Here is a 14,208-nt window from a genome sequence, read left to right on the forward strand (position 1 = left end):
GGATGGCAGAAGGACCAAGGCCCAGTCATTTATCTGTAGTTGTCTTCATTTCTTTCCTCTATCATATGCCACTTTTTAGCGATTTTGGCTCGCTTCAAGGTGGGTATACGCCAGGTCTCTTAGCTTACCGATTTTGGTTCTGAGATTCCTAGCGTAGTCGAGTGTCGCAGCGGTTTCTTCTGGGGTTTTGTTTTCCCAGGCGTCTTTAGTCATCTCCAGGAGGGAGCGTGGTTGCCGTCCATATAATAACTCAAAGGGTGACACTCTTATACTGCTTTCTTTCTGGGCCCTTATAGTATATAGTGCCAGTGGTAACATTCGATCCCAGTCAGCTCCACTGACTTCCATCATTTTTCTGAGAGTCGTTTTCAGGGTGCAATTATAACGCTCCACCAGACCGTCCGTCTGAGGATGGTACACGGATGTACGGATCTGGTGGATGTTTAGGGTGTGACATATGTCTTTCATGAGCTTTGAGACAAACGGGGTACCTTGATCTCTTTAGGGAACCCCACTCGGCTGAATAGTTCTACCATCTTTTCACCGACCTGTTTTGAGGTTGCGGTAGTTAAGGGGAAAGCCTCATGAAATCTCGTGGCATAGTCGACAATTACCAATACGTGTTGGAACCCCTTTCGGGTTTTAGGTAGTGGCCCAATGAGATCCATGCCGACTCTCTCAAATGGTTTTCCAATGATGGGCAAAGGCTGAAGCGGGACTGACGGTGGTTTGGTCATATTCTCTTTTTTTTTTTTTTTTTTTTTTTTTTTTTTTTGCATATCTCGCACTTGCTACAGTATACTGAAGTATCTTTATATATCCCTGGCCAAAAAAAATGTTTGAGGATGTTCTGGGTAGTCTTTTCGGCCCCTGCATGTCCGGCTATTAAATGGCTGTGGGCAAAAATAACACCTGTTCCCGAAAAGAGACGGGCACTAGGAGTTGTGGTGAATCATCCAGTTTTCCCTTTCGGTAGAGCAGTTCATCTCGTATCATAAACCTAGAATAATTGATGTTATCATTTTGCTCTTGGTGGGCTTGTTCCCATGCGTTGTAGAGCGTGGGATTGTTAGTTTGTGCAAATCGGAAACTCCTGTCCATAATCCAAGGATCTGGTGAGAGCAGGGCGGTAAACGGACCGTTGGATTTGTCAGTGGACCCAAAACCTCCAGAGCCACGTTCAGTACTATCTAACCTATCTAGTTCTTCTAGAGCAGGGTAAGATATGCGCTCACAAATTAGTTGGGCCATGCGATCTCCTGTTCTTACTTGAAACGTTTCGTTTCCTAAATTGAAAAGATGATTCCTACATTTCCTCTGTAGTCCTCATCAATAACACCGGCTCCTACATCGATGAAGTATTTGGCAGCTAGACCAGATCGTGGTGCTACTCGGCCATTGCAACCTGAGGGCACAGCTATTTGGATGTCCGTTTTTATTAAGGCCTTCTCTTTTGCAGGAATTTCGTAGTTATAGGCACTATATAAATTGTACCCTGCTGCTTTCGTGGAGCCCCGCGTCGGTGTAGTGGCATGTTTTGAAAGTTTGGCGAAGCGTAGTACAAGTGATTTCGTGTGGTTATTGTCCTCCCTGACTTCTATCTCTGAACGACCACTAATTGGGTATTTGACGGGGGGATCCTGTTCTAATGTCTCTTTAAACATTTGTAGAAAACCTGGATTGTCTGTCCCTATGATTAGGTCTTCGGGGAGAGAAGAGCGAACCCCCACCCTTATAGTATGGAGTTTTCCTGAGGCAGGTTTTATGGAAACGTTGGCCAGGGGGTAAGGTTTGACATCCCCGTGCACACATCTAATATTCACTTTCTCCCGGGGAATATATTGTGACAAGGCCACATGTTGTGATTGGATAACTGACTGACGACAGCCAGAGTCTAATAAGGCATGTACAGAGGACCCATTTACACTTACTCTGTAAGAGCTTCCCATCTCAGCAGAATAGAGAACGGCTTTAGGGAGGTAACCGACCTCCATGGGTTCTTCTGTGTTTCTTCTTTTGGGACACATTCGAGCGATGTGTCCCCAATTTCCACAATCGAGACACTGTGGTCCTGATGCCCCCCCCATGTACGGTCCTCCATGTGCGGGGTCGAGTGGGTTCTACTGATCGAGATACATTTTTCTCAGGCCTTTGAGCCGGCTTAGTAGATTTCTCAAAATCCCAACTGGGATTCTTGGGTTGAGCTTGAGCAAACATAGAGGCCATTTCTACTGCCTGAGTGGTGGTAAGGTTGTGGTGCTGCCTGAGCCATCTTTCAGTGGCATAGGGGAGTGCCTAGAGGAATTGCTCTAGATATACACGGTCTAGGATTTCTTCCTTGGTGCTAGTCGAGGGAGTAAGCCACTTGTCTGCTGCCATTTTCAACCTTACAAATAGTGTTTTAGGGTTTTCTCCTGCTGCGCCTCTTTCTTTGCGAAAGCGCAGTCGATAAGCTTCAGGATCAAGTCCTAGATGATCTAATATAAAAAAATGATGTCTGCATAAGGTGTATCTCTGGTAGGGTTGGCTACTTGGTACGCGGCCTGAGCTTCACCCCCTAGTAATGGTGCTAGAAAGAAAGGCCACTTACTTATGGGCAACCCGCAGACTCGAGCGACCCTTTCAAAGTTTAATAGAAAAGAGTCGGGATCCTCTCCTGGCTGATATTTTTGGAGGGATATGGCTGGTGCTCTGTGTGAGATGGGTCTTTCGACTGTTCCTCCCCTAGCCGAGGGATCGACCCATGGTTGCTCGGGTTTCCCTTCTAAAGCTTTCTTCAAGATCTCTCTGTCGGCTTGTGCTGACGTCAAGTGTTGTTCCATAACCCATTCAAGTCTCTCATGGCCTTTCACTAGTTGTTCAACGACTGTTTCCATCTTTTCGGCAGAGATGGTGTTTATGCCCGCATTCTCCACCACTGTGACGGGCGCAGGAGAAATAGGTAACCAGCGGGTCTTTGTTAAAGTAGGCTTTATTGTACTATAAAGAAAATCAGTACACGTTTTTCTTATAGACACTGTCCTGCGTGGTGAACGACTCCTTTCGGACCTCCGAGTACGGGGCTTTAGGTGGTCAGCTCGAATAGGTCTTTCCGGGCTCCGTCTGGGAAGTACTTCGTCCGGTTCCGTCTTGGCTCTCGGAGCAAACAAAACAAAACAGCGTTTGGTGAGTGGAGTATTCTGGGATATATACAGATGCCGGGGATAAGGAGTGAGGATGCAACAACCCGTGCAACACGTCTATGTACAGTGACAAGGTGAGGGGCAGTGCTCGGGATAAGGGTAAAACCGGGATAAGGGGATACCAAGGTTAGACAGTGGAACCGCCCTTACGCCCGACCCAGCCCCTGATCTTGTTTCTTACCTGGGTGAGCCACACATCTCCCCCGGATGTGTGGCAGGGCGACTCGTGAAGACGTTGGCCTCCTGGCTTCTCCTCCGTCGCACGAGCCACTCCTCCTCCGGTCTCAGCTTCCTCGTACTCTCTCAGGTCTTCCTCCGTTCCCCTCCGCTACGCTACACTCGCCAACTCTCTCTCTCCGGGTGAACAAGCACACGTCCGACTGGCGTTCGTCCGTATAAGACGTCTCCACGTCCTGGGATAGCCCCGCCCACTCGTCTGCCGTGTCAAAGTTAAAGGGCCAGTTTATCATATCATTCTCCTGAGCTCGCAAGTCATTATCGATGGGCTGTGGGAGGCAGAAAAGAGGGGAGGAAGGAGGTGAGAGCTGATGAACTGTCCCCTGGTCATGAACAGGAGTATACGGCGGGCCCACGCCATTACAACCACATTCTTCTATTATCCCATACAATAGTAATGAAATCACTTTCCCTTTTATCTCCCATTTCTCGATCACAAAGACCAGTTCATGACAGCCATAAATAAACAATTTATTACTCAAATACATAAACAAAACACTTAAATATAAACGGGGAGAAAACAATAGACTATCATGTGTCTTTCTGGCCACTAATCAATACTGTCATTGTTCAAAGCATAGTATCGTCAACTTGTTAATATCTCCTGTGTCATTCAATGTCTACTCAATTTAGTGTTGAAATTGCATCTACAGTCCCAGCTGATCGCAATCGCTAGATGGGTGTTTGGCCCCCATGATGAACCCACTTTTAGAACTGATCATTGGCTCATGAGAAGGGGCGGTTATAAAGAGCACTTTACACCAATCCCCGCAAACTCCATTTAACCGGCCCCACGTTGCGCACGGTCGTGACCTGGCACGCCGTCACTAGAAAGATGGGCTGGCATAAGCGTCTGAGAAAGGCGACTCCACTATGGGAACCTGACATCTTAGGCCAGCTCAGTAAATGCCCGGGGTTCGACAAATGTGACACCATTGGGATGTCTACGGTTGGGGATATGTGTGTAAAGGGGAAACTGGCCACATTTGTAGAACTTCAGGCAAAATACCAAGTACTAAGTACTAAGGCAGTACGCTGCCTTAGATCTTCTAGTGGCAACCTCACCAAAATCCCGAGGTATAAATATAAAACTAGGGGAGGAAAAACTTTCACAGTCTTGGCAGCAAGGGCATGGAACAACTTGCCACTAAATCTAAGACTTATCGATTTTGAAAGTATATTCAGGAAACACCTGAAAACATGGATTTACCAGCAATCTGACAGTTTTGTGATGGCAGCTATCTAGATGTTCCACTAATCTCTTACGCACGCTTAGCGCCAAGATGCTCCTTTCGGAGCGATAGGTCGCGCTCTATAAATATCCACAAATAAATAAATAAATAAATAAAATTAGCACAAACCGAGACCTTCGGATTCTTGCAGGTCATTCATGCCGTGTCGTCTGCTCTGCCGAGAGACGATCCACTCCCTGACTCCTCCCCTCTGGAGGACTGATTAATATCGGATCCCATGGACCACAAGGCCATCTCACTCACCTACAAGAAACTGGTTAATAATCATGCAGATCTGATGCAGAAGTTGAGGGTGGGCTGGGAAAAAGACCTGGGAATGATAGATGACGATGACTGGCGAGACGCGCTGGCCTCCCCTCGTGAAGTGGCCATTCCAATGCGCATGCGACTTCTCCAACTCAAAATCCTCCACCGGGTCTACTTTGATGCTAAACTTCGGTTCAAGATAGGCAGATGCTCCGACCCGCTCAGTCTCCGACACTGCAATCAAGTGGGCACCTTCATCCTCCTATTATGGGAATGCCCACATTTCCAGTATTATTGGGTAAGGGTCGCCCGTCAGCTCAAGAGGACATGTGACAAGTCCCTGAAGTTATCTCCTCACCTCTGCCTGCTTAATATTTGGGGGGTGACTGATCTCTCTTAGGCTGAACTGGCAATGTGTAGGTTCCACACTGGAGAGGTTGGTAACCCGGGAGGAATAATTCTTTTTAATCCTTCCATGAAAGCTTTTATTGCTGGTACTCTAAACAACGACATATGTTGTCTGTTTTGTAGATATGCCGCAATGGCTGAAAGATGAAAACGTATAGATGAATATGCCAGATTACATCTCTGTAAATGGAGAAGGTAACAGATAATATTTTGGATGGAAGCATCTAAAGGATCAATTTGATTATTAGTGCACTAAATGGCAAATCTTTTCCATTTAGGTTTTTGTGTTTGAATTGGGCGACAGATGCTTCTTGTTTGGAAGTATAGGGAGGTGGGTGCTAGGGGGGGGGGGTTGGGGTGGGGGAGTTGCTATTCTTTATTTTTTGTATGATCTGACTCCGTTTGAGTCATTGTTCACAGCATTGATTGTGCAGAAAGTCCTTGTTTTTCAGACAGCCTGACACACGTACATTCACTCCTTCAGGACCCCTGTCATTCTGTCCAACGCCAGCCCCTTTCCTTCTCGAAACCGAGATATGCCATCTTCCAGAGGCCCAAGCCTCTTCCAGCTTTTTTCTCCCCATGCCACCTGTTTTTTAGATGCCTGCTCTGGGGTGGCTTGGTGAGAAAAATAACGATGGATTAAACCCAGATCTGTGACTGGGGGTGAATGTTTTGCCATTGTGCAACATTACGTCCATCATCTTGTGTGTTTTGCTGTTCACCCTATGTGGGAAGGGTATGCCCAGACGTGGGTCCCGTGCTCACTAAGCCACTGGAGTCAAGCTATCCTGGCTGAAGACGGCTGATAGCCAGAAACCGGTCCTAGGATGCTTGATTCCCGTCCAGGGAAGACATGGCTTGGCATTTCGGGCTATACTGTTCCCATGAGGCACAGGGTCAAGACTGATTTGCATATGGCCATGTCTGAACTGGGGTGGCTTGGTGAGCAAAATAACGATGGATTAAACCCAGATCTGTGACTGGGGGTGAATGTTTTGCCATTGTGCAACATTCCATCCATCATCTTGTTCGTTTTGCTTTTCACTCTATGTGGGAAGGGTATGCCCAGACATGGGTCCCGTGCTCACTAAGCCACTGGAGTCAAGGTATCCTGGCTGAAGACAGCTGAGAACCAGAAACTGGTACTAGGATGCTTGATTCCGGTCCAGGGAAGACATGGCTTGGCAGTTCGGGCTGGACTGTTCCCATGAGGCACAGGGTCAAGACTGATTTGCATATGGCCATGTCTGAATTGGGGTGGCTTGGTGAGCAAAATAATGATGGATTAAACCCAGATCTGTGACTGGGATTGATTGTTTTGCCATTGTGCAACATTCCGTCCATCATCTTTAGTGTTAGGCCCCTCCACGTCCTGTTGTGGAATGTCAACGGGCTGCTAGACCGCATCAAACGCGCTACCATCCTCAAAAGCGCCCTACGTCAGTCCCCCGGTATACTTTTTCTCCAGGAGACACACCTACTGGGAACGCAATGCTCTTTCCTTGCCCGATATGGTTTTTACAGGGTCTGTCAATCTGGCTTCTCATGGGGATCTCTGGGAGGATATCCTGGACCTGTGTGGGCTCCCCTTTGCCCCTACGCAGGTCAGGACTGATTCACAGGGCCGTTACATGGCCCTCGCCGTCCGGATTGAGGGGCAGGTCTTCAATCACCTGTCGACATATATTCCTCAAACCACACTTCCCTCTACTCTTCAAAACCTGACAGGTGATCTCCGCCCTGCCCCTAGGACACACCATAATAGGGGGGACTTTAACGCAGTAATGATGCCGACCCTTGACGCCATAGGTGATCTCTCCTCAACACACGTTGCTGGTTCGAAGCGACTGTCCGAATGGTCGGCTACCCTTGGTTGGTGTAACGCATGGCGGGTCTGGCACCCCCGCCTGAAGCGATACACTCACACCTCCGAAGCCCATCATATCCTCTCTCGTATTGACTTGCTCCTCCTTCCCGCCACAGATTGTCAGCTAGTTTTCGACATCTCTATTCTCCCACGGGGTATCTCGATCACTCCGCTATCTCTCTTCACCTGGGGCACAGCTCCGGGAGCCCGCGCTCAGTGTAGCGTTTCAACGCGTGTTTCTGCAGGACGTGGACCTCGGGGACGTGCTTGCAGTGGAGCTGAAACACTATTTCCTGTCCAATACTCCAATACTAGATCTGTCTCCTCCGCGGGTACGCTTTGGGAGGCCGGCAAAGCCACAGTGCGTGGAGTGGCCAGAGGTCTGGTCCATGCGAAACGGGCTGAAAAAGATGCACGCTTGACCCAACTTGAGACACAGGCCGCACTGCTTGAGACGGCCTCAGGAGACACAGAAGATGCCCCATCGACTAGACCACTGGCGATGCTCCGTGACGATGTTCGCCAGATCTCTCTGGATTCGGCCAAGATGCTCTGGCGCTCCACCGTGGCGCATGTCTACGGTTGAGGTGTCAAAAATGGTAAGCTGCTCCACTATCTGGTCTCCAACCACAAGGCTAACAGAATCATTCCTGAAATCCGGGATTCCACTGGTACCCACCACAATACATCAGTGGCCATCGCTCAGGCCTTCGCGGGCTATTATTCACAACTCTATTCTGCCCAGACTCCTGGGACCTCCTTGACAGACCTGCTGGGGGGAACCGGAATCCACCTCCCTTGTGTGTCCCAGGCTGCCTCGGCGGACCTCGATCTCCTTTCCCCCCCTCCCCACCTTACTCCTAAGGAGATCCACAGTGCTATCTCCCTACTCAATTCTGGGAAGACGCCGGGTCATGGCTTCCCGCAGGAATACTACGCAATGTATTGTTCCCTCACCTGGCCACCCTTTTTGAGCATGTGGTAGAGTCTGGCTCTTTTCCGCCCGAAACCGACTTGTCCACCATAGTGGTCATTCCGAAAACCCATCTACCTTCTCTTTGCTGCACAGAATATCGCCCCATCTCGCTTATCAATACTGAAATGAAAATCTTTGCTACCGTATTGGCGCAGCGCCTTCGCCCCTTGCTACAGGAGCTGGTCCATCCGGACCAGTGCGGCTTCATGCCCGCCTGCGGCACGTGACACTGTATAAGACGCCTCCATCTGGCCCTGGCACAACGCCTCTCACCCTGTACTTGGCCGTGCTCCTGATAGACTTTGAGAAGGCTTTTGATACGGTGGATTGGGGCTACTTGGACGATGTACTGGCTACAATGAGCTTTGGCCCTCACTTCCGACGCCTCATCCGAGTCCTGTACTTGAAGCCTATGGCAAAGGTCCTAACCAACGGTGCTTTCTCATAAGCCTTCCCTATCTGCAGAGGCACCTGCCAGGGATGACCCCTCTCACTGCTTTTATTCGCGCTTGCAATAGAACCACTGGCGTGCCTCATACGAGCCACCCTCAAATCCAAGGGTGGTCTTGGGACCCTTACCAGGTTGACAAAATAGCCCTGTACGCGCACGATGTCCTGCTTTTTTTGCTGACCTACTCAGACCCAGAGACCTCCGTCCCATGCTGTTTGGAGACGCTTCGGAGGTTCGAGGCAATCTCGGGTCTGGGCCTCAACCCGGCGAAGTCCACCCATGTCCCCCTCCACCCCTCAAGAGCATGCTTTGATTGGCAGTCCTCTATCACCCTGCGGAGACAATAGTTTAAGTATCTCGGGATCTGTATAGCCCTACTTCCCAAACTAGAGTGGGCCCTTAATCTTACACCCCTCGTCACAAAAGCCAAATCCGACCTTAAGCGTTGGCAATCTCTCCCGCTCAATCCCCTGGGTAGAGGGGCAATTTTTAAAATGATGATCCTCCCTCGTTTTTTACATGTCCTCAAAAATATTACTCTCCAGCTCCAGGGCAGTTGGTTTCGTGAATTTGACGGGGTTTTCGCCAAATTTATGTGGGGGAATAGGAGGCCACGTATGGCCTTGACCAGTTGACAAATAACTCCCTTTGGTGGGGGTATGGGGGTGATCAACCTTCACCTCCATTACCTGGCCATCCGAGTCATTGTCATCCATTACTGGTTTGCTGGAGGCTGGTACGACACAGCCTACCGGACAGAGCTTAGGACCATGGACTTCCCACGGATTTTCGCCTACCTCTATGGGACCCCCATTCCATTGACCATCCCACCGATCACAAGAGCGGCCCTCGCGGCCTGGCGCACTGCTCTGCGTCACACACAAGGGATAAGAAACTCACTCGACACGCCATTGTGGCATAGTACCTGGCTACATGAAGTATTAGCTCTCCAAGGGTTCCATCGGTGTGATCAGATCGGGATTACACTCCTCAGGGACGTTGGGGTGGGGGACCACATTCGGGCTTTCTCTGTCCTGCAACAACACTATTCCCTTCTCCCTACTCAATTCTATAAATATATGCAACTCCATCACGCCCCACACGGTACCTCCCTTCCTGAATTCAATCCGTTAGAGGCTCAGGTTCTGATGGGCAGTTTGGGTTAAGGGGGGGGTCGTGAATATATCGGTCCCTTGTGAACAACGGCCCTGTCACCTTAGATGCATTGAGGACTTGCTGGGAGGGATGGGTGGGTCCCCTGGAGGAGGTGGACTGGCGAGATGCCCGATGGCTCCCAAGACCCTGACCTGCTCTTCGAAACTACGCCTCATTCAGTTGTATTATCTCCACACGGCATATCTTACACATGCACGCCTACACAGGGCAGGTCGGCGCCCCTCGCCGGATTGCACACGTTGCGCCAGGCCCCAGACGATTTTTTCTTAATGGTCTAGCTGCGCCCTGAACTCACCTCCTGGGCGGATATAGAAACTGAGCTCACAAACACTTTGGATGGCACGTCCCACATGATCCCATTTATCTTCTTTTGGGGGTGTTTGACAGCTTAGATGGCTCTCGAGAAGACAAGTGCTTCTTGGGTACGGCATTGGCAGTGGCCAAAAGAGATACTACGGCGGCCTGGTCACAGGCAAAGACTCCCACTGGTTGTGGGGCAAGTGGATGAACATGCTGGACTGAAATTTACGCGTACTCCCCTTTTGCTCTGTAGTTTTTTTCTAGGTCTGAATGAGCCAGTACAAGGGCCTTGTATTGTGATTGGGCTTCCTTATTATTTGTTGATGATTGACACTGATGTATCATGCTTTTCATTGCTGTCTTCTTATGTTTTTGTTCTTATAAATGTTAATAAAATAGATTATCCCAAAAAAATACCTTATGATGTACATTGTTATACTGATGGCTATCCAGCCAGGAGATAAACTATTCCTCCCCACATATGTCTGCCAGTGGGAAGACTGTCCCTCACCCTAATTTATTAATATGATAAACTTTTCCCATTCTTCTCTCGGATTTGATCCATTTCTGATTGTGTTTAACCTTGAAATTTACCACTGTTCTCCAAGTTTATTTATCATCCAGATTACCACCTCTCCTACGTATTGTTATATTTTCCAAGATAAACCAATGGAAGTCCATGTGGCCATGCACTCGAAGTACCCAGAGTCAACAACTGAGTTGCACCTTACAATGATTTTTCTTTGTGTACCACGTATAGAGCAATTCATATGTACAAATATAAAGGGTAAAAAATGGGTATGAAGGAAACCTACGAATTTCTGAAATGTACACCATATACAGAGTTTAGGAGCAGTGGTTATTTTTACACGTTTGAATATGTGGGTACCCATTCTAGCAAATGATTCAGAAGGCATTGTTCAAAACTTCTTCCTTACACAATCGCTTACATTTGGGAGGCAGAAATACAGAGAAATTCAGTTTTTATAAATGTTCTACTATTTTATGTTACAACATGTCTCCAGAAACACTTGAGTTGGTGGGCCAAGAGACCCCAACACAATAGTTCCTAACGCTAAGTTGAGGGATCAGGGATAGCTGCAGTATTTAGGGCCAGGCTCGGCCGCCACTCAGGAAAACCAATTAGACACCCAGGGCATTCCAGGGTGATGTGCCCTGCATAAATCCCACAAGGTTTTCTTAACCACAATGGCCTGCAAACCTCAAATGTTACCTAAACTCACTCATTTTCCTTACATTTCTGTAATAAAAACTTGTGGAAGCAGCAGGAATCAACAGGTTTCCTACCACCCAGTGATGACTTCTATTGACCCTGGTTTGATTTGTTCCTGTTGCAGGCAGTAGGCATGACTTCCATTGACCCTGGTTTGATTTGTTCCTGTTGCAGGCAGTAGGCACACAAGTGGGGTAGCATTTTTATTGGGACAAGTGGGTTGTAAGAATTTTCTGGATCCCTGAGGTATTCCAGAAGTTTACATCACAGAAATGCAAGGGAAATGAGTGATTGTATGCAAACTTTAGGGATTTGCGGGGTATTGTGGTTAAGAAAATAATGTGGGAGGCACACAAAGCTCACCACCCTGGACTCCCCTGGGTGTCTAGTTTTCAAACATATCTGGGTTTGGTAGGTTTCCCTAACTTGTGGCCGAGCCCGAACACAGTTAACAGTGCTTCCCTCATTGCCAAATCAGGTCAGTTTTTTTATTGGTGCTTCTGGGGTCGGGAACTGGCCCAATGCCAGAATGGGCTGTCCCACCTTTTTGCTTGTTTTGATGCCATTTTGAAATTGCTCGATTCTGTGGACTTTCTGCCCTCCCCAAGTGCATATTGGGGGCAACCACACTATCTGCTTTGGGAAGTTGGAGTCCAAAAAGACTGGTTTGTCACTTTTGGGATGGGGGCATATGTAGGCAGCTGGGTTTCTGTTGCAGTAACCCCCTCCCACTTTTTACCAGATTTCTGATGCACTTTGGCTTGATGTGCCCTGTGTCCCTGACGATCAGATTCCCAGGGCCTGTGTTCTTTCTCAAAACTGTACCTTTGTACCCACAATTGGCACTTCTCTAGCCACATCCAAGTCCCTTGTAAAAGGTACCATGAGTACCAAGGGCACCGTGACTAGGTGAGGACTTTAAGGGCTGCAGCACATAATGTGCCACCCTTAGAGGTCCTGTACTTTAATACATACACACACTGCCATTGCAGGCGGCTTGTTTTGGTGCAGAGAAAAGTGAAGAGTTGACATGGCACACATTCCTGTGCGCCATGCTTGCAACCCACTGCCTATGGTATAGGCAAGACACCCCTCTAGCTGGGTGCACTATACCACTGGTGAGGGTCAGTTGCATGAGCACTACACCCCTACAGTGTCTACGTCCATTCTTAGACATTGTAGGTGCAGTAAAGCCATGAAGAGTATATGGTCTGGGAGTTTATCATTACGAACCCCCACAGCACCATAATGGCTTTACTGAATTCTGTGAAGTTTGGTATCGATCTTCTCAGCATAATAAACCCACATTGATGCCAGTGTGGGATGTATAAAATGTATTATAATTTACTCTATTTTTCCTGATTGGTGTGGAATTTTTCTTGTGTTGTGCTTTACTTTATTACTGTTTTATGCTGCACAGAAACTTAACACAATGCCTGTAAGTTAAGCCTGACTGCTTTTTGTGCCAAGCTACTCGGGGTAAAGCACAGGTTAATTTAGTGGCTTTTTTAAAGTTCCAATTTAATTGCCCTTTCTCAAAAGCATCCACTGTTCATTATTTTGCGATGTATGCCTTTTTAAGGTGTTCTCTTACAATGTTTTCTTCTTCTTCTGACTCTTGCATAACACTCTTCTTTGAAGATGCAGCTTGACTCTGAAAATGCAGTCTTGTCATGAAAGCGCCTACTCCCGGCTCCCATATTGTTATAGCTGAAGGTGTTGCTTCATGATTTGATTTTCTTTCGAGGGCACACAGAGTCCGCTGTTAATAGAAAACTCTTTTAAAAAAAAAAAAAAAAAAAAAAAAAAAAAAGGATCTATTGACTTTGCTAATGTTTGTTCTTGTTGGGTGTGGCTAAAGACGTTTCACGAATTCTGGAGATCTTAAAGTTTGTTATTTTCCTAGCTGGAAATGGTCTTCTGCCCTCACAGTGCAGGTGGTGTGAACAGTTCACCCATCACACAGCAGTTGAAATCCTTCTTGTAAAAAAACCTTTTGGGATCCATGAAAGTCACATCACCCAGGCCCCTGGATGTGTCCTACTTATTTCCATAATTTTTAATTTCAACGATTAGCTTGTTTGGGAAAAACCATGGGCAGTCTGCAGAAATTACCTTTTTTGGAACTCTAAATGTTAGCTAATTTTCAGAAATGTATAACTTTCTGGGTTCTCCCCTGGGTTTCACACCTTTTTACGCAACAAACTGAAACTAGGTCGAAACTACACAAAAAATAGGGAAAATCATCTATCACGTAGACAATTGCAATAACTGTGCTTCTAAAAAGATTTCTCCACAACTTTTCCCCAAAGCTTTGCTATATTTTGGCTGTTTTCTTGCTTCTTTCCAGGGAAATTGCCAAGCCAGGTCCTCTATCCTTAGTATAATCAATGACCTCTGCACCAATTTGTATGGCCAAATTGTTTTAAGAGTTCAGGAGAAAGAGACATTTTGGTAAACAAAGTTTTGCAGAGTGTATTGACTGTTTTATTTGGTAAGTAATTGTGACTCATGTTTAGTTTGTGACCCAGCAAGTACGTTGACAATTTTTGTATTCTTTTATAGATTATGTGTAAACAACTGATAGAGGTTGTCATCAAATCTGTAACAGATGGAGCCCGGCAGCATCAGCAGGTAAGGTGTCATTTAAAAACAGTATAGCCATTGGACCTGTGGGTATGCTTGTTGAATTGCCTTTGCCTGGATTTACTATTATGCAATGCTTGGAGATTCCTTAGCAGTCATTATGCTTTGTTAGTTGCAGGCATTACTGGTTTTTTAATTACTACATTTTTTGTCTGTCTGTTTACAATCTGAGAATAAAATGAGCTTTCTTAAACTCATATTGTTTTAATTTTTGGTGGGCAATTCTGCT

The 14,208-nt window shown here is 47.2% G+C and overlaps 1 protein-coding gene across 2 annotated transcripts in view; it reads left to right on the top strand.

Annotated features, from left to right (window-relative positions):
• Positions 1–14,208, top strand: part of MYBBP1A (MYB binding protein 1a) — a 678,288-nt gene that overhangs the window by 493,430 nt on the left and 170,650 nt on the right. For both annotated transcript variants that reach the window (XM_078679447.1, XM_078679448.1), the window contains exon 23: positions 13,899–13,967. In XM_078679447.1, the coding sequence (XP_078535573.1) occupies positions 13,899–13,967 (69 nt within the window). The remainder of the gene's footprint in view (positions 1–13,898; positions 13,968–14,208) is intronic.

The sequence above is a fragment of the Lissotriton helveticus genome, chromosome 3_1 (genome assembly GCF_964261635.1).
Source record: "Lissotriton helveticus chromosome 3_1, aLisHel1.1, whole genome shotgun sequence".
Taxonomy (NCBI): Eukaryota; Metazoa; Chordata; class Amphibia; order Caudata; family Salamandridae; genus Lissotriton; species Lissotriton helveticus.